Genomic DNA, 27,268 nt, shown 5'->3' with positions numbered 1-27,268 from the left:
TACCTGACATTCTTTCAGCTCCATCTTGCTGTGATAATGGAAAGCAGCAGATAGAGATGGGCCGTGTAGCTTATCTTCAGCACTGCTCACCATCTGCATATTTTCATCGGAGATGGCTATAAATTAAAATGTGACCCATTTTTGCTGAGGATTGCTACAGCCAAAAAATGTAAATATCAACAAATGACCAATTGGTTCTTCCAACCAAAAATGAGTAAGGTGATTGGAAGAAATGACAATGGAGAGAATATGAAGGACAATATGTATATTCATACCTTGGATCACTTGCCAGTGAGAACTAAATCACATAAATGAAATTAGAGTTCGTTCTCTGAAGATAATTCAATGAGGAAGGTCGCCCTGACTAGGACCCGGTTTTTTTGTTCTGGTACAAATTTATTTCAAAGAAAGTCATCACAACCCATAGATTTCTCTAAATGATGCACCCATCCATTATTTCTACCTGCTGCTTTGTTTTCACATGTTCTGTCCGAAATCATCGGGTTCAGAGAACAATTCGTTCCCATCAGATAGTAAATGTTACTTCCATGACAAATCCATTGGCAACAGTTTTTGTGTTGAGGTACTGGAAGCTGATTCTGGTGAATTTGTTGCTCCCTAGACCATAATATATAAAATATGTGGACAATCAATGAAAGATTGAACAACGTATCTGAAAGATGCAATAGTGAAAATAGATGATGATGACAAAGAGCCCATTAGATTTTCTTTACCTGTACTGAAACCATGGCCATACAGTTAGAAGAATCCATGATAATGCGATCACCTGAATATAGACAGACATGGCTACTAAATAAGAAAAACAACTAAGATGGAAATGCTTAATACTTTCAGAAAAACAAAGTAATACAGTATACCCTTAGTTGGAGAAGAACAGGTTGAATACTTGAAGCTTTTGACAGTATCTTTTTCATTCAGACTCTGAAGTGTTGACTCAAAGAATGAATTGATGAGAATAGTTACATCATTCCATCGTTACCCAACAATCCATCAACTCTGAAACCATTAACTGCCTCATTAAAACCCCTACATCATTCCAAGACAATCTCTCATACAAAAATATGAAGATATATACAAGGAAAACGCACACTAAAGTCAAACAAAATACTCACTTGCACAATGCCTCAGGTCATTGGTAGTTGGATGTTTGCCTGGTTTGTGAACAGTATATGACACTATTTGAGTTTGAGATAAGGCCAGCAATTTCTAGCTAGTTGGCAGACAGGCGTAATACATATTTAAAATATTATGCAGACTTCCAATTTCTGTCGCATTGGAATAGGGCAGGGCTAGTCTGTCTGAGAATGTTTTCTAGTAAAGTGAGTTGCGGCGTTTATTGAGTGAATATTGAGTGAAAGAGATCAAATCGTTTTCGCCAATTGAAGCAGAGCATATGCGATTATTCTCAGAAAACAACCACCTGCCAACGGGATCTGCCATTCATTCTGTAATTGCAAGTCAAAACTACCCATCATGTGTCTCGCCTCTGTGATAAATGTAATTAAATTTTAATTTTAATAGTAAAAAATAAGTACCATAAAATATGTAATTGGCACCGTATAATGCTCTTACCGCCATTGTAACTTTTTTGGGCAAATACGGCAGATAATTTATAGAGTGGTTGATGATTCATAGAATGGCGTAGCACTTCAGGAACACTCCAGAGCTGCATGATTTAAGAAAATGTTGATAAATGTAATTAAATTTTAATTTTAATAGAAAAAAATGAAGTACCATAAAATCTGAAATTGGCACCGGATAATGCCCTTACCGCCATTGTAACTTTTGGGCAAATACGGCAGATAATTTATAGAGTGGTATGATTCATAGAGTGGCGTAGCACTTCAGGAACACTCCAGAGCTGCACGATTTAAGAAAAAATTTAAAAATAGAGGGCATGATAAATGAAGCTAAAAAAAATAGATTAACTCTTTGAGGAAAACTAAATTTTGCGAACAAATAAAGACATAAAGAGGAACATGCCAGCAAAAAAAATATATAAGAAAATTGGAATGAAAATAAAACCCTCAAACTTGCTGACTAGTGCCCCATTCTGCAGAGTCCTCCGCGGCTCAGCAGAATCAAAGTTCCACGTTAAAATTGTTTTCATGCTTCCTCTGCCTTGATATGTAAAACAACTCATCGACCGGCCCACCTGTAGAGTCATCTTGGAAGTAATATCGCAGAGGTTTCCATTAGACTCCCCTCGAAATCTCCAGGAATAGAGTTTCTGGATGCGTGGACAGATTTAAGTGTAGGACATCCGACGACCAGGATCTCTCCTATGCCCTTGGGCATGGTGCCTGATCACACAGGTTTAAGCCTCAGATCCTTTGTTTCTTCCGGTCCCTAACTCCCGGCCCTATGGCACTTGTACATATATGTCGTTGAAGTTGTTTCTGCCCTTGGCACTTGGTTATAGTGGCCGCACACATGGGCAAGGGCCAAGCCTCTTAGCGCTTTGAACTCGGGCCCTGCTTATTTCCATACATGTATATTTATGTAGCTCTCAGAGCTATCCCTCCACTTCAATGTGTGTGCATAACTAGTCTTGACGCCATCCCTTTTGGGCTTATGGGGATTTCATCCCGGTCAATTTATACTTGGGTACTTAAGCATGTATATATGTATATTAGCACCCAAACACTACCCCTCCTGAGATTTCAGTTGTGTATATCTCTCTTGAGCTCCTCACAGGGCTCAACCCATCCCACTCAACATATTTACACATAATATATATATATATATATATATATATATATATATATATAACACAATTCCTCCTAAACTTGGCAACTGAAAAATAAGGCCTGGAAGCCAAAAGATTGCATAGAATAGAGATCTATCTCTCTCAGTGCACAGGCAACTAAACAATGCTCAAACTCAGGAACAACGACTATATCATATAGACATTGCACACATGCCATTCAACTGAACTCTGTGCTCAGGATATTACAAGCATTTAATCCATTCAACTATGCAAGAAGTTTGCACTTCTAATTCATCCAAGAATCATCATTCTTCAGCATACAAAAAGTCACATTTCATGGCATAACACATGCATTGAACCACTACATCGGATTCATATCAATACAGGCCTTAGGCCAACACAGAAATTCAAACCATTCCATAACCATGTCTATAAAACAACAACGTCCATTCAGACAGGAATACCTCAGTCCTCGACATTACAAGCCATGATAAAGCAATGCATTGTACAAGCATAAGATAAGATAAGATAATTGTATTAATGTCCAACTAATGACCACAAAGTAGGTCAAAGGGACTGTAGGTCAAAGGGACTGTTGAGTACAATGATGTCAATAAAATGTGGGAGAACCAAATGGTCTCCTATAAAAAATAGGATGCATGAATATAAAAGGTACAATGCAGGAACATAAAAGATACAATGTATGGAATGACCCGACGAAGAGGATTAGACCCATCTCTCCTAACATCCGAGACTAACTGAAGAGCACTGAAAAAATTTCCACAAAGTTTGCTGCCCTGATGAAGGGTCAGTGGGAAGTGGGAGGTACGGACTGTCCACTAACTCGTTGTCTATGGGGGTTTGTGCACTGCTGAGGTTTGGAGGACCGAATCCATCTCCAAGGGATGGATTTGAGACGGTTTAGTTGTTGGGGTCTTGTGTGGCGGGATGAGGTCTCACGGATCCTCATTAGTCTAGAGTCTGGATATGAAACAGTATCAGTCGTTCTCTTTGTGCCCCTGTCTGAAGGTAGTACCCTGAAAAATGTCGTGATCCTTTCTGTGGGGTCTAGTCTGATGGGAGGTTGAAGAATATGCGCTCGGAACCTAAGAGCCTCCTACATATATAGGGCCAAACATCTCTGATCGGGATACCTGAAAAAGTCTATGAGGGTTTGAGAGTCTTTGAACAAGAAATGGAAGCTTCCTCTGATCTCGTAGTAGATAGGGCATCTAAATATGAACTGCACCTGAGTCTCTACTTCATGTAAATGACATACCTGACAGATTTTGTCTAGCCTATCAATCTGGTGGTTTGTCTCTACCCGAAGTCTGTGAGAACCTACTCTGAACTGGCTTAGAGGAATGCGAAGAGCATGCAAGCAGTGATGAAACGTATACTGGGGTCGAATAATGAGCCCGTCTCTCAACTCTGAGAAGTGATTAGCGTAGAAGGCCATCTTTGGGCGCAACCCTCCAAGAGGATTGACCCACGTGACCTGGACGAACTGCCTATAGATGTCCTCCCTGATGATCTTGTTCAACTCTTGTCTAGTAGGTAGAAGGTGACCAAGAGCATCCAAGGAATATCGGAAAGGAGGGAGACGATCCAACTGAATGCCCACTGACTCTAAGAGATCTGAAACTCCTGTAAACCAACATCTAGCCTGGCCCGAGGGAGTAGAACGAGCAATATTCTTAGAAGAGCAATATGCCAAGTAAGGGTAACGGTCCCTACTCTTTATCGAGTCTGCAAATCCCCGGACACGATGCAAGAATGAGACCAAACTGAAGACTGTCTCAAGCCAAAAGGGTTGAGCTCCAAACTCTGCAAGGATGATGTGTTGAGGTATTCTTTGTTTGCATCTAATGATGCGGTGGAGAAGAAGAGTCTGGACTCTCTCAACTGAAGCCCAATCCGACTCAAGTAAAGACGGTCCCCAAATCTCTGAGCCATATAGAACAGTGGGACGAATCAAGGTGTCCATGAGGCTCATCTTGGACGAGATGTCCTGGAAGTGATGTCGAAAGCACCGTCTCTCAAGAAGGGCTAAGGATCCATATCCTTTGTTGATCTGAGGCTGAAGAGTTGGTCGCAAACTGAAGCGGGGACTTGAGAATTGCACCCCCAAGTACGTATACGTGTTGGTGATCTCAACCTCCTCCCCTTTGAATAGGAAGTGAAGGTCCGAAGTTTTCTTCACCCCATTGAAGATCATAACCTTGGTTTTACCCAGGTTGACCGTGTTGAAGATCGCAAAACAAAGCTAAGGCATCCAACTACCTCTGTAATCCTTCTAGAGATGAGGAGAGGAGGACCAGGTCATCAGCAAAGAGTAGAATAGATATCATGACCTCGTGAAGAAGGAAACCATCAGTGTCCTGGATATGCTCATGTAGAAAAGCCTCCAACTCATCAATATAGTTCCCAAACAGGATAGAGGACAATGAACAACCTTGTTTAACCCCAATAGTGCTTCGGATGAAATCAAACATCCCATGAACCATGCAAAGACGACCAAGGACGGACTCATATAGGCGCGTAATAGTTGTCAATAGGGTCGTCGAGATGCCAATATCTCTGAGTCTCTGGAGTAAGGCTTCCCTCAGAACAGAGTCAAAAGCTTTCTGAAAATCTACGAAACAACAGTAGACTTTCGAAGAGTGATGTCATGCCTCCTCAATCATAGTGTGAAGAGTGAAGATGTGGTCAATGGTTTGATGAGCTGGTCGAAAACCTGCCTGTCCCCTAGCTCTGAGTTGTCTTTGCTCAAGGTCACTGGAGAGCTTCCTATGTAGAACAGTAGCATACAACTTCGAGAACGTGTGGCCCACCATGATCGTTCTGTAGTTATTAGGATTTGAGCTGGAGCCTAATTTGTGGATCGGATGGATGATGTGGTGTGACCATGCTGGTGGAAAACCTTCACGGACTACATGGTTGAAGAGATCAACCAAGTAACTAACCAAAGCACGGAAACCGTGTTTAAAGAACTCTGCTTGGTAGCCTTCCTCATCGGCTGCTTTACTATTGTTCATCACCCAAATGGCCTCTCTAATATCTTTGTCTAAGAATAGGTAACAGGAAGGGGGTGGGGAGGTAACACGAACTTGGCCCTGCCCCGGAATATCATAAAGGTTGGAAGTGTGAGAGAACATGGATGTAGGGTCAAGGTCAGATGGAAGAGGGGAGCGTCGAGGAAGGATGGTATGCCAGAATTGTTTAGGGGAGTGGGCAAGGAGAGTAGAAAGTTCCCGTCTTCTACGAGAGACAGAGAGTCTTTTCTTGTGACGAAGGAGACAATGGTAAGAAGCTTTTATGTCAGGGTAGAAGGGTTGAGAGTGGGTGAAAGCATATCAAAGTTCTCAATGTAGAGTCTTGCATTCATCATCGTACCATTTGTTCATGGGGCAAGATCCAACTTTTCAGGAGGTGAAAGTGGAACGAGTGGAGTGAGGGAAGGATTTGAGTGTTGCTTCCCAAATGGCAGATGAAAGACGGGTGTATTTAGTGGAAGCATAATCAAGCAAGGAGAACTGGGTTTCTGATGGGAGCATCTTGCGTAGAGTAGAGGAGAAGATGTCAGGGTCGCCTTCGTCAAATCGAAAGGTGGTTCGGGGTGGGCCCCAAGGGGAAGGATGGGGTGGAAGGGGAGGGTCAAACTGGAGAGAGAAGGAAAGAAGTGCATGATCAGCAAGGGGGATGGGGGAGACCGAGAGATGGCAAATAAAAGGGAGCAAGTTCTGGCTAGCGAGGACATAATCAACTACACTCGCACCCTCGCCATATGGCCGACACGTGAAAAAGCGAGAATCTGGGAAACAGGGAAGACCATTTAGAATTAACAACTCCTGTGATTCCCCCAACTGCAATAGATGCTTACCATAAACTGTTGTAGGCCCCAAAGCATCATCTGACATCTGGTGAAGCCCAACTGAATCTGGATCTATCCCCTGGGTACAAAACACATCCTCTGATCGATCGTGGAGAGGGATCTAGAGATCTCTAGTACGAGCATTGAAGTCACCTAGGAGGATGACTTCCCCAACAACAGAGTATTGGGTGATGCCAGTGTACAAGTCTATAAAGGGGTCCCCATTTGAGCCATTATGGATGGCAAATGGTGAAGAGGCTGGGGGAAAGTAACAGACTGCAATGTAGATGTCCCTCGGACGAGAGACTCTGACGCTAATCCGAATCCACATAAACTTGGCAAACTCGTCTTCGATTAACACAGATACCTTGTTCTGAATTGAGTCACTAGTCAAACAAGCAACTCCACCTCATCCTCTGACCCCTCCCGAGCTCCTTGTCTCCTGCCTGCAAACTGAGAACCAATGGTAACCTATAATATCTGGGAGAGGTCAACAGACACTTATCTTTGATAAATTGATTCAAACAACTAGATTGGGACTTCAACTCTCCACCCAACCTTAGACACGTTACAGCGAAATCTTTCTTGTAGTAGTCACCCCAGCTACTTCATGCACTCAATATCTCACAGGGAATCCAAAGGTCCACCACCTCCACCCTTCAAATCAACAAGGGAAACTAGAGGTTAATACCCCCACCCTCAATTCAACAAGGGAATCCAGAGGCTGTGCCTCCACCCTCTAAGCAACAAGGGAGTCCAGAGGTTGTACTTCCACCCTCAATCAACAAGGGAATCCAGAGGCTATACCTCCACACCCAATTAGCAATGGAATCTAGAGGTTATGCCTCCACCCTCTTAAGCAACAAGGGAGTCCAAAGGTTGTACCTCCACCCTCAATCAACAAGGGAATCTAGAGGTTATACCTCCACCCTCAATCAACAAGGGAATCTAGAGGGGCTATACCTCCACCCTCAATTAGCAAGGGAATCCAGATGCTATGCCTCCACCCTCAATCAACAAGAGAATCCACAGCTCACTGAAAACGAAGAAAACAAGCTGAGGGGGGCTAAAGAACTCTCCTACTAGGAATCCAAGGCACAGGCCTCCACACATGTTGTCAAGGGAGTCCAGAGAAAACCATCTCTGCCCTCCAATCTTATAGGGACTCCAAAGACCACTGTCATCACCTAAGAATTGTTCTTCCACCTCCCAATGCATAACCAAAGAATACATCTGCAATACTAAGTTTTTCTTCTCTCGTGCTTATTTTGTTGTGTTATATGCGTTCTCCCTGTGCCCTCCTCTATACTGGAATTGTTCTTTATCTATCCATGGGAGTGTTTTCTACACATAAGCTATCTTCCTTGCAGCATGTGTCGTCTCTCCTTTTTATTCTATCTCAATAGGGCTCTCCAACTTTCCATTCTCTACTGCCATCATTTTTTCCCTCTCCCCCTAGAGCGTGATGCCCATCATGCCCATTACACTGTTGCAACCACTTCTCGTTGTGTGGGCAGACTTAGCTATTTGTTCCTTCTCGTCTACACTAGTTCTGTTCTGCATAATGGTAGGTGATGCTAGGTGTCAGCACATACTTCCACCTCACTTCCTATTGATTGACTTCCCTATACCCCATCTATCAATGCAGCCCTTTCCTCGTTTAATTTTGTTCTTTCCGCCTTGTAGATTTACCCAAAACAATCATGGTTCTTCAGTCCTATCTTCCTGCTCAATTAATTTGCAAACCTATTCCATTTAAGGAACACCTACTAGCCTTGAATGGCTGTCATGAAACAAGTCAAGCTTCCTTCCAATCCCAAGCAAGCTCCTTCCTCAAACTCTAGAATCTGTGTCCCAATTCTCGTGCCTTTTTAAGTCATGCCCTTTTAAGTTATTTACATTGAAGGGGAATTATGCTGGGGCTATCATATTTTGCAATTTGAATTAAATTAACAAAAAAAATTGCATCCATTCATCTTTCAACTTGAAATGAAAACAAAGATCCATGTAAAACAATACCAATACTACCATATGACAAAAGAAACAAGAAGCCCTTGGCCATGCTATGAATATAGAGTAAAAATTACCTTTATAGTATAGCATTTTCTTTCACCGTTATGAAGGGCATCTACTAAACCGGTTTAGTTCCAATTCTTTATGACATTGTATGGTCCGCCATGAATTTCCATCAGCAATTGGATGTTTCTTTCCAGATTGCTCATTTTGAGGATTCCTTGGTGTGTTAATTCTCTACAACTCTTCTAGTATTTCAACCACATCATTCATATTAGGCCTAAACTTTGTTTCTGTGGAAGGAGTTCTAAGGAGTTGATTCTCTAAAATCCCTTTCAGCATAAACTCATACACTGGCAGATGATCATCATATTCAGTGCAATATCCCATGAGCTATACCAGATTTGGGTGGTGAAGTTGAGCGAGATAATTCACGCCTACCTTTTCACATGTCGAAAGTAAAATAAGCCACGCCCTAAAAATAAACTGAAGTTGCATTTTATCTCAGGTCTCTACCTATTCACATGCCTAAAGTAAAATAAGCCATGCCCTAAAAGTAAACTGAAGTAACATTTTTCTGTCTTTGATTCTAGTTCAGACTTCAATAGATGTACCTTGAGAATGATTTTTTGCTATGTCAAAATTTAGGTCAACATCAAGAAATGGTCATGCCAAAAGTAAAAGAAACCATGCCCTACAAATAACCTGGAGTTACATTTCTTTTGTCTTTGATTCTAGTCAAAATCAAGAAATGGTCATGCTGAAAGTAAAACAAGCCATGCCCTAAAAATAAGTTGAAATTACATTTTTCTGTCTTTGATTTTAGTTTAGACTTCAGTAGATGTACCTTAAGAATGAATTTTGATATTTTTTTTATTGAGTCAAAATTTAGGTCAAAATCAAGAAATGGTCCAAAACTGTAAAAGTTTGTGCCAAACATTCACTATGACCTTGCAAACTATCCTGGTTTTCATACCCTTGCCTGGTTTGGCTGCCATGATCCTTTGTTCATCAATCCATCACTTGAAAACACCATCAAAGCCTCTTTCTACAAGATTGTCTGGACAGAAATTCATTGTAGCACTTTTCAGCAGGTTAAAGTTGAAAAACCCTGAGATCAACTGAAGGCAAAATTTGACCTTCAGATTCAGATTTGACAGGTTACTTTCATCTGTCCTAGTGCTGACAAATGACATGCTTTGAGATTCCTGCTACAAAATATAGTACAAACCAATACAGCCTGCTCACAAAAGTTATGTAGGGATGTCATCCAGATGGAAACCCATCCGGCTTAACAAGAAAAATGATACAGTGGCATCAGCGTGACTCAGGTGGAAACTAAGTCAATTTGACCAAAACTATATGCTTGTCAGCAACATCTCATGTTAAAAGATAGTGTTAGTTAGAACAAAGGACGGTCGAAAAGACTGACATATTCCTAGGTTTCCATTCCTATATCACTGAGTATGATGTTGTGTATGGAACTGAGATGAATTCATGGAATTTATAATAACACTAGTCGCAAATCGCCACCCAGTAACCCCTATCCTTACCAACTAATACAATTCAACTTTTCTCCAATTCACAGTTTCAAATATATTCATAGAACATGCAATTATTTCTGCAAGTAGTTTATTACCCTGTCTATAAATTGTTGCTAGATCTTTTTAACCACCATCCTCCCTCATATTACTAACATCATTAATTAAGTCATCTACATGATTAGATTAAGCATCTCTATGAACCATGTGTCCTTCATTGTACTCATTATGCATGTACTCGTGTCCTTTATGAACATTTTTTTAATTTGGAATATTCCTCATTATCCATGTACTCAATCCTTGTGATCCTCTTTTTTATTTGGAGTAGCTACATGTGAGTTATATGTTGTGGTTCATATGAATTAAGTTAAGAGCGTTTAGGACTTCCAATAGATAACTTATAAATAAGAGGCACACTAACCTTACCATGATAATTGTCGTGTTTCGATCAATTCATAGTGTGTTGCATACTAGCAATTTCATAATCCCCCTAGTGATCCATCGAAAAATAAGGTGAATTTATGAGTCGAACCGTGGAGAATCACTGATATAGTTCTGATTGCCTTAGGATTTTTCTTATTCCTTAGATCTACCTGCTTATAGGTAACTGCATCATCAACATGGCTTGAAATGTCCTAGCAAGCTGCTTACTATTATAACAAATTACAACATACCTTGTCTACAAAAATCTCTGGAAATGTCACCAGAGAAGAAAACCCAATTGGCTGAAAAGACAAACCACCAATATGGGGCTGCGCTTCGGGTGGAAGCCACTTAACTTTCACAAAAAATGACCTACTTGTCAGTTGCATCCCATGTTAAAAGACAGTGTGTTTATTGTAAAAAAGAGAGTGCTAAAGCTCAATAGTTACCTATGTTTCCAATCCTATGGCATTGACAGTGATATGCAACAAAGATAAGTCTATGGGATTTATATTATCACTAGAAAACTGTCATCAATTAACCCAACCAAACAACTAATCTGATTCAACTACACTCCAAATTTACAGTTTCAAACTTGTTTATATTAAGCATGTGATTATCCTCACAGACGTTCCATGTGTTTTTGTATGAGTGCTCAAACATGACTTGATGCTTAATAGGTTCTCTGGGAAAGAAGCATGGATAACATTTGAATTTTCAATCATCATGGTTTATCCATTTATGCTTTCCATTTATAACAATCCTAGTGACTTGGAGCAATCTCCAAATTACTCTTCCCAAAAATATTAGAGCCTATCCATTTAAGCCTCCTGTCATAGGTATCCTTGTGACCTAGGTGGAGCAGTCTCCAAATCACCTGATTAGACAAAGTTACTCTAGAGAGAGAGGGTTTACCTCCCCAAAGGATCAAACAAAGTTACTCTACAGAGAGAAGGTCTTTGGGAGCTCATTAGTGTTAATTTTAGTTATGTTCTATGCTTAGAGCAATTTATTTCAATTTTCACAGTTAGTTCAATATCTTTTCCAGATTAGCAATCACATCAGCATTAAAGTAAACTGCAGATAGAACATAAACATAAATCACAGAAGACAAGCCAAGACAAGAGGACACAAGATGTGGCGCTAGCCAGGGACAAACCCCAATGTGGGGAAACCCTTGATCAATTCTTCATATATGTTCTTCAATAGTTCAGCAGAGAGAGAGAGATAGTATATTTACAACAAAAGTCAACACTTTGACTTATCTAGATAAGAGCATAGATCATCTCTAAGAGGATGATACATGAGATCAGTTGAAGACATGTTGCTTCAATTGATTCTTCAAGGTGACTCCTTCACCTATCATTGTGTTGCATCTCATCATCATGTTGCACCTCACCGTGTTGCACCCGTCATCACAATGTTGTACACATCATACTGTTGCACCTTATGCTACACTGTTGTCCCAATGTTTAGCACTGTTGTACCTTGTGCCACTGCTGCACCATGCTGTCACCCATGTGCTTGCTGCACCATTGCTGCTTTGTGTACTTGCTGCACCAAGTACCATACTATTGTCCCAATGTGCTTGCAGCACTATGCTTGTTGCACCTTGTTGTTGTTGTTGTCCCATGTACCATACTATTGTAGCACCATGAACTTGCTGCACTAAAAACAGTTCTCCCATGTACCATACCACTATGTACAACCACCATGTACTTGTTGTTGTTGCTGTCCTATTGTGCCACTGCTGCACAATGTCATAATTGTCCTAATCATTGTGTTGTCCCAACATGCTGTTGTCCTAACATGTTGCTGTCCCAACATGCTGTTGTCCCATCATTGTGCTGTCCAATGAGTTTGCAGCACCATGTACCTTGTTGTCACATTGTTGTACCATTGCACCATTGCTGACACATTGTGCACTATGTTGCACTATACATCCAGCTGTCATATTCAAGGTGGCTAGCTATAGTGCTATGGCCTGCGGCCTAGCACATAGCAAATGCCAATGTCTTCTCTGCTCAGCGTTTAGGTGACAGCAATAGGCTTCCATTAATACACTAATCTATGACAATCAAAACAACAGTTAGAGAACAACGTTAAGGATAGCTGGAGGTGGCTTCTTTACCTCAGCGTTTAAGTGTGAGAGCTCCACGACAGCGAGGGAATTACTTGTGTAGAACTTCTCTTTTAAGACAGCGTTTAGGTACCATCTCCATGAGGCAGCGTAGCAACTAAGATTAGGGCATCTCTCGTCCTTAGACTTGCGGCTAGGGTCTTTGCCTTCATTTCCATGGTTGCATATTTAGGGCATCTCCATAACCCCGGTTAGGGTCACCCTCGGGACAACGTAGTAGATGAGGGCTTTCTTCATTGACAGCGTAGAGGATTAGGGTTGGCTGCGTCCTAAATTTAGATCATGTGTAGAGTTACTAGGGCATCATCTAGCACTGTGTTTAGGGCATCCTTTTAGGGCAACGTTTATCCCTTAGAGATTCTTCTTTCCACTAAAATCCAAAACAAATGGACAAGAAGAAATCTCAAGAGAGTTGTGTGTGTAAATGACTTGCAAGGCACTTGTATTTATACCAAAACGTGGAGCACAAGAGGGGGCAGTTTAGTTGCTTGCCAACCTTGACGAATTGTCCCATAACACAAATAAATTCATATCTCCATGAATACTTATCGGAATCGGGTGATCGTTAGATCGATCCTACACCTCTCGATGAGAGGAATTCAAGAAAAATATCAGCTGCCATAAATAAGATGACCCACATGGAGTTTGGCCCTAGTTGCCAATTTTAACAATTAGTCCACAAGTCCCTCTCTGTGTACAATGAAAAGAGGACTCCTAGCTCATTACAAAAGGAAATAATCATATTGCAGTAAAATACAATGAATTCAGAAAACAACTTCAAACCAAAACATCTAAAAAAGTTATATCCTATCAATTAAGGCCCAACCGAAGTTGATTAAAAAAATAGCAAAAAGATGTATATATCATGAGGTCTAAAGGGAGTTGTTGGAGTGAGTTTGAAGTCCATGCTTGTCTCTAAACCTTGCACATACCAAAGTTGGACACACTCTTTCCCATAATTCTAAGGAGGCCAAATTTCTTTTGTTCATTTTATTGCCTTGATATGGTAATTTTTTGTCAAACATGTATTCCTCTAAGAGAGGGTGATAGAGGGATTCCATGATGTTTTTGGTTCCTTATCCAAGATTGAGAGCTGAAGTCTGAAGAAGAGAAGTGTATTTGGGAGTTGGAGAAGGATCTAAGTAACATGAAGCAACCATCTAAGTAAGATGAAGAAAGTTACAAATGTTATGGAGCTGAAAGGACAAATGTGTCATGTTTTAATGAAATTGTTGAGATTGAAATACAAGTGAGAAACCCACACTCTCCAATGGCACAAAGTGCCCAATCCCCCCTCCTAATTTTAAACAAAGACTAGTATGTTTATAACAAGGCTTGAAACAAGAAGTAGTATGTTTATAACTAGGCTTGAAAATTTTGTTTTGTTTCATCCATATCTACAAATGCTACTCAATGAGAGGCAAGTTTTGCTTTTGCCCTAAGATTCCAATTACTTTCCTTTACCCTATAAATTTACATGAGCACACATGATATAAGAAGCACAAAAAGAGTTCAATTAAAACAACATAAAACCATAAAATTTTGTAGCAATAAACAAATGAATTCTCTCATACATACCTCCTTCACATTTGCTCATTGCATCCATGAAATCTTCACCTGCCTTACTTTCCCCATCCATTAAGTCCCAAACAAAAGCCATGAAACAAAAGTAAGAAAAACAAGAGAAAGCGAACACAAAAAACAAAACACCAAACCACAAATTAGCATGGCCATGCTCACAGATGCATCAAAAAACAACTATAATTGTAGAAAAACAAAAGAACAATAGGCAAGAGCAAAAGATACAAAGAATGATAGCAAAAACAAATAAAAATAGCAAAAACAAAATAAACAAAGAGAAATAATAGACATGGAGTCTCCTCTACAAGCCCAAAAAACATCCATGGCCAATCAAGGACGACATCCTGCACACCAAAAAAATAGATAATTATTAAATTAAGACCATCAAGTATTAAATTGAGATCACAGAGGCCAGAGGCCACAATGAGAAGGATTTCATAGAAAATCACGTGGATTGACCAAAAGAAAACTCACCTCTACCTCTACCTCTTCATTATAATATAGTGTTTCTGATATAGATATTTCAATAGCTTCATCATTTTTCCTTCATGTTAATTCCTCCACATTGTGTTGCACTTAATATTTAAATAAATGACAAAAATGTAAGATGTTTCTAATTTAAATTTGTTGAAAAGTGTGCAACAAGAAATGCTTGTTGAGAGTGCAACAAGATGATGGAGCTTAGTGAAAAGAGTCGCCTTCACTAAGTGGGCCCGCAGGCTATTTTTGGCGCAAGTCTATTTTTAGACTATGTCTATTTTTAGACATATGGATCATGTCTATGGATGATTGATCAAGTTGGGAAAAATAGATGGACTTCTATTTTTGATGAAAGTGTGAGTGATCACAGTGTGAGTGATTACAGTGTGAGTGATCACAGTGTGAGTGATCAAAGTCAAAAATAGAAAAGTCAAATATTATTATCTCACAATAATATTTGGACAATAAACTTAATCTTATTCTCTTGGAGCACTTCAGTTTGAGCTACGGAAGTGGCACATGCAGCTGTCAGAAGGAAATTCGTTTTTCTTATGAGTCAGTTGAGTTGTTGCATGCATGACTTCAGTTAGAACTCAAGTGAGTTGAGTTTAGTGGACTGGAGGTACAGTTGATGGAGTTGTGTTCAGTTTAGCTTTGTTAAACTGGTTGTATTTAGTCTAACTGATCAATAGACTAAAGATGAGTTGGGTGAATTAGTTATTAATTAATTCACAAGTTATTAACTCATAATGCAACTATAGAATACATCAGTTAACTCAGTTGCATGTCAGTGCATGTTCAGTTCAGCAGGGACAAGTGTTAGAGGATCAGATTGCTATCAGTTGTGACTATAGCTGTGCATGATGATTTGCACAATCAAAGGATTGAGTATGCCAATGAGTTTGCTCACGTATCTTCATGGTATTATAGCTGTTGCTCACGTCCAACATAGTGTGGGTGACTATTTTGCAGTGTAAAATCGAGTTTGGGAAGTAATTCTCATCAGTTCTCGAGCAGGTTTGAGCAGTGGAGGCAGGCAAGCAGCGGGAGAGATTTGGAGATCAAATCTGAGCTGTATTGTGTGTAACAGGTGGAGATACTTGTGAGAAGTATTATGCTTTGTATTGTTACATGATTCAATCAATATAATATACAGATAGTGTGGGGTTTTTAGCGAGATGCTTTCCCCGGGATACATACTGTGTTTATGAGTTTGATTGATGCTTCTATGTGTGCCTGTGGATGTTTCTGCTTCTGTAATTTGATGATCAACGTAGAGGAGATTATGTATTATACATGTTCCGCTTAAATTGTATGATCAGGATAATCTCTGTTGAATATGTGTCATATTATTCAAAATTTCTACATGGTATCAGAGCTGCTTGATTTGTAGAAGAGATTTTTACAGGATATCAAGCGAGGATTGATCATCGGATCTATTATTCAGGAAGTGTTTACATTTTATTTCTTCAGGCAGAGTCTGTAATCGGGCCAGGTAGCCTCTGGATTCATCCTTCTTTTGGAAGGTGAGATATCCGGTGAATGCCCATACAGTCAATCTCTGTACAAGAAATAATTTGTTCTCACGAATTCTAGATCGGAAGCAGTTGAGTTTTGTGCTGGTGGAATTCGAATTTAATTCCAAAGCAAGAGATAAAACTCAGAAACATTCAGTTCGAGAATGGAGATAGTATGCCCCAGTATCTCACGAGGTTCACTCAGTGTCGAGATGAGCTGGGAAGTGTGGGGGTTACTGTTGATGATGAGGATGGTGAGTCTAGGACTCCTTGACCTTCCTAAGAGTTGGCATAGCTACCAGGACTCGGTGAATGGAAGGGAGAAACTGCCAAATTGGGAACGACCATGGTCGGATTTGATGCAGGAGGAGATTAGACGGAGCACCAGAGACGGTTCTTCATCCATGCAGGATGAGGAGAACTGTGCCTTAGCAAGTAAGGCGAAGAAGGGGAAGGAGAAGGTTTCTCTTTTCGAATCTTGTTCTTCCAGTGATGGGAAGAAAGTTGACAAGTCGAAGGTGCGATGCTTTCGTTGTCATGAGATTGGTTCATGGGTCAGGAACCTGTATGCTCTTGAGGTTCAAGATGCATGCGAAGCCTTGAGCAGCGAGGCAACTGATGGAGACTTGGTGGTTGAGAGGGAGCGTATATTACCTCTCAACATGCAGAGCCAGAAGAAGTCTCAGACGATTGTGGAGGAGCCACGATTGGTGCAGCAGCTTCAGGAGGTTGTGGAGGAGCCACAACAAGGGAAGCTGAGTGGAGATCGAGTAGAGACATCTACTCATCCAGAGACCTCCAGTAGCGGGAAACTTCGAGCCAGGTGGGCTGAGGGATCGCATGCATCCATACCTCCAGGTAGGAGGTGGGGTGATGTGGATTGATTGTCCCAAGGAGGAGGGGCAAGATCCTTGAGGTACCCAACCTCTTGGATGAGACCTTGCTACGGGAGCCCCGATGTGTAGTAGCAGGAACTGACTGATTGGGTAGAGACAGATGCGGATAGAGCGACAGTGCAGGGAATCCCAGGACAGCGCATAGCTAGCAGGGTGTAGCAATGCGAGAGGCACAAGTGTTTTGCACAGTGCTAGGTGGCACAGAGAGGTGTGCAATGGTGCGAGATGCATGGAGATGTTGCAGTAGCGCAGATGTCAGAGAGGGAGCACTTGTCAGCAGCAGGTAGAGCTTCAGCATCAGAGGATGTTTCTATCCCAACAGGGAGGTCAGTTGGGAGGTGCAGTGCGGATGCAATGCTGGGAGATAGAACCAGCAGCAGCACGGATGCAGTCAGAGATCAAAGTGACAGAGGCTAGAGCAGTCAGATACTGAAGAGCACAGAGATGCAGAGTTTCAGTCGACAGAGGCAATAGCAGTCAGAGACTTTGATGACAGAGCAAGTGGACCAGCCAGATGTGTTGCATGGAGAACATTCCAGAGTTACAGGATCGGGTTTGAGAGGAAGCCTTTCTTGTTGAGAGGGAGTGTTGAAAAGTGTGCAACAAGAAATGCTTGTTAAGAGTGCAACAAGATGATGGAGCTTAGTGAAAAGAGTCGCCTTCACTAAGTGGGCCCGCAGGCTATTTTTGGCGCAAGTCTATTTTTAGACTATGTCTATTTTTAGACATATGGATCATGTCTATGGATGATTGATCAAGTTGGGAAAAATAGATGGACTTCTATTTTTGATGAAAGTGTGAGTGATCACAGTGTGAGTGATTACAGTGTGAGTGATCACAGTGTGAGTGATCAAAGTCAAAAATAGAAAAGTCAAATATTATTATCTCACAATAATATTTGGACTATAAACTTAATCTTATTCTCTTGGAGCACTTCAGTTTGAGCTACAGAAGTGGCACATGCAGCTGTCAGAAGGAAATTCGTTTTTCTTATGAGTCAGTTGAGTTGTTGCATGCATGACTTCAGTTAGAACTCAAGTGAGTTGAGTTTAGTGGACTGGAGATACAGTTGATGGAGTTGTGTTCAGTTTAGCTTTGTTAAACTGGTTGTATTTAGTCTAACTGATCAATAGACTAAAGATGAGTTGGGTGAATTAGTTATTAATTAATTCACAAGTTATTAACTCATAATGCAACTATAGAATACATCAGTTAACTCAGTGGCATGTCAGTGCATGTTCAGTTCAGCAGGGACAAGTGTTAGAGGATCAGATTGCTATCAGTTGTGACTATAGCTGTGCATGATGATTTGCACAATCAAAGGATTGAGTATGCCAATGAGTTTGCTCACGTATCTTCATGGTATTATAGCTGTTGCTCACGTCCAACATAGTGTGGGTGACTATTTTGCAGTGTAAAATCGAGTTTGGGAAGTAATTCTCATCAGTTCTCGAGCAGGTTTGAGCAGTGGAGGCAGGCAAGCAGCGGGAGAGATTTGGAGATCAAATCTGAGCTGTATTGTGTGTAACAGGTGGAGATACTTGTGAGAAGTATTATGCTTTGTATTGTTACATGATTCAATCAATATAATATACAGATAGTGTGGGGTTTTTAGCGAGATGCTTTCCCCGGGATACATACTGTGTTTATGAGTTTGATTGATGCTTCTATGTGTGCCTGTGGATGTTTCTGCTTCTGTAATTTGATGATCAACGTAGAGGAGATTATGTATTATACATGTTCCGCTTAAATTGTATGATCAGGATAATCTCTGTTGAATATGTGTCATATTATTCAAAATTTCTACAAAATTAACACAAATAGAACTATACATACCACATGAGCGCCTTCACCCACTACACTTGTGGGATGTGCATTTGCTGTATTTCCAAAACAGGTTATTAAGACCTGCCTTAATTTCCCCACAAACAAAACCCAACAAAAACCATATCATAAAAGTTTATGGAAACATCTAAAAACACCTAAAATCTCAAGAGAAAAATAAAACAGATATTGAAATATGTCATGAGAAATCTTAAACACTGGCCAAAACTCTTATGCAAAACTAAGTACAGTTTAAGACCAAAAATCACAAACCTTTAATAGCTAAGGAGGGAGGAACATCATTATAATTGAAATGAGCATTTCATAGTAAAGCATAAATGTGTTTTGCGATGAAAGAGACTCACCATCTACATGTGCTTCTACTGCACTAATCTCTCTCTCTTTCTCTCTCAATATTTCAGTAGCTTCATCAACTTCATCGACAATGCTCCAAGTGTGATATATCTCTCTAGGTCTACAATGGGGACTTGTGTTCTCGAAAGATAAAAAGAGGAATATTTTGTTCATGCATCACCTCAGTTGGGCGAGTTTTAGGTCATTTTGGAATTAGAACCTACAAAAGTAACACAAAAAAGAAATGAGAAGAGGGTTACATTGTCCTAGACATTAAGATCTTGAGATATGTCATAGTTGGCAGTGGAAGAGCAGTGTTGTAAGGAACTTTCAAGAATTTTGAAGGTGTTACCTCCAAATCCTCCATCTCAAACCCAAAAAAATCAAGGCAAGAACAAAAAATAGTGTAAAATGGGAGCAAAATTCAACAAGAGATTACTAAGGAAAAAGAGTACATTATTGGTTGATGAATTAAACCCACTTGTCCCAACAAAAAGACTTCCATGAAACATTAATAGGGGCTTATTTCTGGTAAGTTTATGTTGAAGGTTTTTGGAGTGTGGAAGTGCACAAGCCTATTATAGTCACAACATAGAAGATTATCTCAAAACAATCTTCCTCTTGATATCAAACATCTAAGGTTGCTACAAGACGTAGAAATCTACAAAGGAATCCACAGTTGTAATGCTCTACAACATTATTATTTAGGATATGGTCAGCCCTTAAACTTATTTGACTATGATTCCAATTTCAAATATGTTTGTTCCAAGCCAACCCTATATGCATAAAACTTGAAAGGGAGGTTACAAATCTTGTATGCAAGATGTAAAAATGTTTCTTATCAAGCTACACCAATAGATCTGATCTACATCAAGCATTTGTAGCATTAGTTTAATTTACTAGTAGCAACTAGCATAATAAGCGAGAGCCATGTTATCCATTGAAAAGTGGGTAACCCATAGGAGAATTTTTTCTCCTCCTTGGAGAGGCTACCAACCAACACTTGACAAGATGCCATGGACCCTCCACATATATGCTCTAGTTAGATCTCTCTCTCCCATCTGTCATTTCTTCTTGAAGGAAGGTGGTCATCCATCGAAAGGTACTTCTACCATTTTGTAGTTCTGCTTTTGCTTATTAATTTAAGGGATACTAATATGAATCAAAGGGTGATCTAAATGACTAACTGATCTTCATTGTATTCTTGTTCCCTCACTTTACTTGGGTGGTTAATCTTTGATCCTAGTCCAATGGGACCTCTTCTAAGGCCTTATGATTATAAAAAGGATAATACTAGGTAGGCTCTAATTGAAGTAGGATGGCCATCATATTCCATACTTGCCACTTTCCATCATTCCCTCTATTCCATATCCATTCTTCGGGAAGGTAGCCTTTGATCATGGAGATTGACACACTCATCCCCATCCTTGTGTTTGGGCCAGAGAACATTGCCCTAGAGGTTCATGCATCTAAAAGAATGATGAAAGCAAAGAAAGCCACGATAAAGGAAAAACGAAAAATGCAAAAATGGTTGGGAAAAAATATATCATGTGGACAAAATCCTAGTATGAGCTCTTCCCACATATCCATCACCTAATTCTTAGAGCACTTAATGCTCCACACATAAAAGGAGCCCTATATTGCTCCAACCCTAACGAGCAATAAACCGCCTCATCTTGAGGAATTATAAATGCTAAATCTCTCAAATGCAAGTTTGGGCTCTTGAGCCATGCACCCATATCAAAAAATTATGATAAAAAGGTAAAACGCACACTAAAGGGGTGGTTAAAGCAAGACAAGGAAAGGGATAACTCATGCCTCCACGATTCCCCCCCCCTTGCATCTATATACCCGGGATGTTGGACCACCATTAGCTAGTCACTTGGCTATGTCCCTTGGCCCTGAAGTCTTGCCCACTCCATTGTCACCATGTACACATGCACCAATATTGATGGGTTGACCTAGGACCTGTCACTTCCCTTTGGGAGTTGGAAACACCTAATAGGATTATCAACCTAGCCATCCCAAACATAAGAGAGGAAACACCTATATGAGACTTGGTTTAGGTCTAGTTAGATATTTTATGGTGATCTTTGTGTGAAGTATTGGTTGTGTCCCTAACTTTGAGTATGGGCTACTACGATGCATCTACAATTTTCGTTACCTAATGATTAATTGATTTACACTTGATCTTGACGATGTTTTGTAACGTGATCCACATCACAACAACAAAGGTTTCTTGGCAATCATCTCCTCAACCTAGCAATAGAAGTTGTATTATCCAATGTGTTACCCACCATTTTGTGGGTGATATCCCTAGGAGATTAATTTTCTCCAGGATGGTCCTCAACTAGCAACTAGCAACCCCTTGTCGCCACCAACTAGCTCATAGTGCCATTTCTCTGCCACCTGAGCCAACCATGTTGTCCCTCACCCATCTGCCATGATCGTATGTTTGAAGGTGGGCCTCCCGAACCTAAAGGTATGCCTTATCATTTGGTAATGGAGTATTGTAGTTTGCTTATCATGGACACTTCTGGCATGGATTAAAGGGGGGATTCAGCGGAAAGAATGGGCTAGGTCTGTGCTCTTGTCCCCTAGACCCCTTTTGGATATTAACCTTGGATTCTAGTCCCATGGGATCTCTTTTACTGACCATTTGGCTTTAGGGATGGTATTTCACGGGAAACCCTGATTTTGGTTGCGTGGTCCCACTCCCTTATCCGCATATATTACCCCCTTTCCACTCATTATTACCCCATTCATCATTTCTCCCACCTGGGTCCACATTCCTCCACTGGGTCCACATAGGGTTAGCTTTCCCCTTCCCCTTGCCCACACCTTGGGTTAGGCCTGGAATGATGCCCCAAAGGTTGATGCAACTAAAAAGAAAGATAAAAGCATAATTGGCCACATTCAACAAGAAAATGTACCACAAAATGCAAAAGATGGTCGGGACAAACACATTTAACACGTGGGCAAAAGCCAATACATGAGCTCTACCCCATCACCATGGCCATCACCTTGGTTCCTACAGGTTCTATGAGCCTCCATCATATAGGAACCCATGATTGTCCCAACCCCTGGTGGGCAATGAACCACCCTACCTTAAAAGGGGTATTCACTGCTATATCTCACACATCATGCTCTTACCCCTTGAGCCTCGAGCAGTTAATCAAAGAAAAATCATAAAAAAGCAAAATACATATAAAGAAGGGTGGAAAAATCAAGGTCAGGGCACGTCATGTACGGTGTACCACGATTGCTTCCTCCTATACATTATAAACCCAAGTGTGGGTTTCCCTTTAATTAGCTACCCTTGTACCCCAGTATGTGGCCCAAGGTTGCCCCTTCTCATCCTCTACTTCATTCACCTCTCTATCACATACCACCACCTTTTAAAGGATGTACCTTGAACATATTATCCCTTCACAAGTAGAAACCACCTAACAGGATACTTGGTTAACCCCATTTGGAGTTTGAGAGATTGGCACATCTTGAAGTCCATTATGAAAGCGCAGGCCGTTATGAAGTCTCCACCTGTGGTCCATGATTGGTAAGCTCATTTACTCAATTTCTCTAATGACTTCTTGTACTGGAAGGCTAGGGGACACATTGGATCTTATGCAGGATTGCAGATGGTCTCCATCTTGGGTTTGGTCTCCCTATATGGGGTCATAACCCTCCAGAGGGCTACATTGGCACGTGTAGGGTGTGTGTTGAGAGCCATGGGCCTCCACAACAATAGACAATACCCCATGGATCCCCAAGGATGTTCAAATATTGTTTGAGATTCACCTATTGGACGAGGAAGATGCAACTGGTTCACCTTTGCCCAGCCAGCCCCACAAATGTACCATGCACTTGGCAGTTGAGCCGGGACTTGTAAGATGATGTGGCATCACCTACACCATCATCAGAGCCCTTACAGATGATCTACATGCATTCTCAACTCATTTGGAGACCCATGAGAGTATTATTGTGCCCCCACACCCACTCGGAGCACCACAGGTTTATTGTTTGAAGGACAAGGGGCCAACCCCTTGTGCATCACTTTTGAGGGTTCTATTCTTCATTGAGGCACCTATGGACCTCATCGAGCCTGTTGGAGGGCCCTACGACATGTATTATTTATCATTTGACCTCTTAAAAAGGCTAATTATTTCATTTGTGAGCTAGTTTGGTGGGCTTGTCACCAAAAGTTAGGTTATCAGCATATTATTTTATTTTTGAGGCTTATGTAGGCCTAGGAGACTAATTCAAACTCCTCATTAGTGTATAAATACAAGAGAGATGAGTTCAGTTGCTCATCATCACTTTGGATTGGATCTCTTCTCTCTCTTTAGAATTTCACACTTTTTCTTGGAGGATGAATTAGAGCTTTATTGATGAATTTTAATTTTTGGATTTGGTTAACTTATTTTGAAGCTTCTCTATTGTCAAATTGTGGATGGTTGGATATGTTCTATTACATGTAAGTACATGATTTTAATGCTATTCTTATTTTACATTATCATATACATTGGATTGGGAATTTCCCCATTTTTTTAGGGCTAATTGTTGCATGCATTTACTGCTTAAATTGTGGAATTTTGTCTCTATATAGCATCTTTCAATGTATGGGCCATGTAATTTTGAATGAAATTTCCTAGGGATAATTCTATCAACGACTTCATCTTGATAAGCCATCACCTTTTGCAAGTCGAAGTATAAAGTTGTAAGGTTGCTTCCCTTTGCCCTAGAAGGCAAGCGAGGCAGTCTTAAGGCCTCCTTGACTAGAGACAATGTCCTCATTCATATTTATCCTAGACTCCATTCTCCCAAGACTAAGGCATTGATCTACCAAGAGGTGGTCACTAAAAAATCAACCCTTTCTCACCTTCTTCTAGGTCTAGCCATGTTGGGTCACCTAGGGCATCATTTTCCCAACAAAGTAGCGCTCCAAAATGTTCAATCTCCTAGCCTCTCTTGCACTGGTGTGTCCTCAAGGCCTCCTCCAATTTTGAAGCCATTCTGACGGTGGAGTTGTGAGATAACCCAAGCCCTAGCTCCGAGATCAAACTTTGCCCTAGCATCCCCAAGGCTAGTGCCTCATAGGATCAATTTGACACCTTTAAGTAAAAATTCTTGCTTTGATCCTTTTTCCCTCCTTGTCTGGGTTAAGAACATCATTGGTTGCTAAATTTTTGCCTCTTAACCTAAGTTAGGTCCACATGGGGTCCCGTGTGGTCCCACTCCTTTGAAAACACAATTCTTCAAAAACCATCTGGGATACCAATTTCAACAAGGACTTTAGGGATTGGGAAACTCTTTCACAAGTCATATTCACTAAACCTAACCCTCAAATCCCCACATCCTTCTCCTAGAAAACATTGTACCTTGCTTAGAAAGCAAGCAAGCTCCATTTTTGACCCTATTCTGGAAAGGGATTGTTTGAGTCACTTTATATTCATTTGTTGATTTATCCTTCATTTGTGACTCCATATATACCAAGTCTCCTCCCATGAGTGAAATTCTGTAAATAGTAAGGAGCCTTAGTGGAAGTGATAGTGGGCTAAGTCTCCATTTGTTGCCCTTGGTCTAGCATTTGACCCTTTAAGAATCCCCTGTAGGTCCCCTGCTAGTTTGAGCTGCCAGTAACATAGTGCAAAGAGAGACTGGTTTTGTTGGTGCAACATTTCCTACATACGAAAGAGTGTTGAGTTATTTGAGGACTTCACATAATGCTTGACAATTGAAGGAACCCCCAAATATTGAAACGTTGAGCCCTTGATGCTAAGTTTTGGAGATATTGATGATGTGCGCAATGGACCTAAGATGGCCCTAGGCTGGCCATGACACTATTTGATGTGCATCACTTGATTCAAAGCCTAGATGATGATGGTCATCCTTGAGATGACAAGGACAGGATTCTACATCACCTTGGAGCGCCAATGCTTTGAGATATTTTGATGTCACATCATTCCTTTTCCTCTTGGGAGGGTGACATAGGGCACTTTTCAGCATGACATATTGGCATGAACACTTTTAATCGCTGGCTTGTACATGATCCGTGAGGCACTTCCTCGGAATTTAACTTCATTATGACTCCATTTGCCTTATAGGTTAAGGAATTAGTCTATAAGTGTGCTCAACAACCTTAAAACTAAATTAAATTTCCCTAAACCCTCTCTCTCCTAAAACTAAATTAAATTTCCCTAAACCCTCTCTCTCCTAAATGGCTAGGACAGTTGCTAGGGTTTTAAAAACAATTTGTGCATAAGGTGTTATTTTGTTCAATATGGGTGGCTCTAAATTGTAGGATAATTTACATAAACGATATAAAAGCAAAATCTAGTATCATAAGTTGTCTTGCACAACCTAGAAGGGATGTCATCATCTCTATTTATTCTTGTTTACACATATCTAACAACCCAAAAACCCTTTTACCTACATTAGCCTTAGTCTGTAATGGAAACCCTTTGTTCCTTTCTTGTTGAATATCATTTTAAGGTCTTTTCTAAGGTTGCCACATGCTATTGCATGCCCTAATATTGAACATCGTTCAAAGCCTAACTTATAGTAGCCTTTGTCATTGGTAAAACCTTAGAGAGGTTGAACACTAACTTTGAATATCTTGGTCATTTTAGGCCCTGCCAAGACCTCTACCTATCTTGAAACCTCCAAAAAAAAATCATATTGAGCCATAATATTATAATACCCCTTGTAGGTGGCATAGAGAAACCTCCCTTGTGGTTGAAATCCCACTAAACGATAGGAGGAAGGTTGTTGAGGTAATAATGGCAACCCTTCCTCATTGTCTCCATAGGGTTTGGCCCTTTCCCAATGAGTACATTCACTTGATCTACTAGATTTTGCTGCAACAAAACTACGCAATACTTTTTTACACAAACAAGATCAGCCTATTTGAGGAGATTAAAGGTGTCTAAAAGGAAAACATCTAGTATACCTTACCCACAAAATTGAAAAACAACAATTGGTTTGGCATTTCCAGTAAGCACATTGTATTTAGTTACAACATGTTATTGTCCATCATTAACTGCATATTATTCATTGGAAAAGGATTATCTGCACATAATCCCATGCATTCAATTGAAGATTGTCCACTTGAAAGGTTGAAAGACCCACATATCCATGCATATGAAGGAGGCTTGACTTGCATATCTTCTCATGCTGATGAATTGTCCACATATCTTGTCTATCTTGATTGAATAACTCTTCTAGAAGGGCATGTTATAAGGTGGGATTGTTACTACTATTTGGGATATTTGACTTGGTTTAGGAGGCCACACTCAAAAATGCAAACAATTAAGAGCAATGGTGGTGGAAAAACAAAAAGAAAAAGAAACTCACCCTCCATCCCTGAAGATAACTTACCCTCTACACCATGGCCACTACCTTTGCTATAGAGCTCCACATCTCTCTCACACAAAGATATTCAATGACTTCATGAGTGCTTCTCCACCTTTAACCTGAAGGAACAAATGAGTTAAATTAAAACAAGCATGGAACCATATAATTATGTACTAGTAAACAAGTAAATTCCTCAATACATACCTCCATCGCCTTTGCTCACTACACTTTTGGAATTAGACTCACAATAAGAGTTGTAAAAACCTATTTAATTTCCCCACCATTGGACCCCAAAAACAAATGGAAACAAGAAAAAATAATAAAAGAGCACATAAGAAAAATAAAATATCAAGTCACAAATTAGCATGGCCATGCTCCAAAAAACAACAAAAAACATAAAAGTTAAACCAAAAAAGACACAAAAATAACAAAAGATGCAACCAACAATAGTAAAAAAAACAAAACTAACCAAAAAAAACAAGAAAACAAAAAGAAACAATAGAATAGATGGAGACATTAATCTGCAATCCCAACATGTGTC

General features: G+C 40.4%; 1 protein-coding gene across 4 annotated transcripts; it reads right to left on the bottom strand.

Annotated features, from left to right (window-relative positions):
- Positions 1–27,268, bottom strand: LOC149154537 (uncharacterized). Of its 4 annotated transcripts, none has more exons than XM_089439768.1 (9): positions 26,932–27,268; positions 26,752–26,846; positions 1,793–1,882; positions 1,594–1,687; positions 1,134–1,466; positions 879–1,047; positions 735–787; positions 276–618; positions 1–93 (listed from the first exon to the last, which is right to left on the bottom strand). In XM_089439768.1, the coding sequence occupies exons 6-8, from the start codon at positions 933–935 to the stop codon at positions 402–404; spliced, it is 327 nt and encodes a 108-aa protein (XP_089295894.1). In that variant the 5' UTR covers positions 936–1,047; positions 1,134–1,466; positions 1,594–1,687; positions 1,793–1,882; positions 26,752–26,846; positions 26,932–27,268; the 3' UTR covers positions 1–93; positions 276–401. The 4 variants fall into 4 exon arrangements, with proteins under 4 accessions (XP_089295894.1, XP_089295895.1, XP_089295898.1 ...); XM_089439770.1 differs by having other exon boundaries at positions 7–154; XM_089439769.1 differs by lacking the exons at positions 26,752–26,846; positions 26,932–27,268 and adding an exon at positions 14,301–14,524.

Source organism: Pinus tabuliformis, chromosome 9 (genome assembly GCF_031772625.1).
Source record: "Pinus tabuliformis cultivar Carrire ecotype Pingquan chromosome 9, CPIR1, whole genome shotgun sequence".
NCBI classification, from domain to species: Eukaryota; Viridiplantae; Streptophyta; class Pinopsida; order Pinales; family Pinaceae; genus Pinus; species Pinus tabuliformis.
Note: the sequence above shows the minus strand (reverse complement) of the source record. Positions and strands in the feature narration are given on the sequence as shown.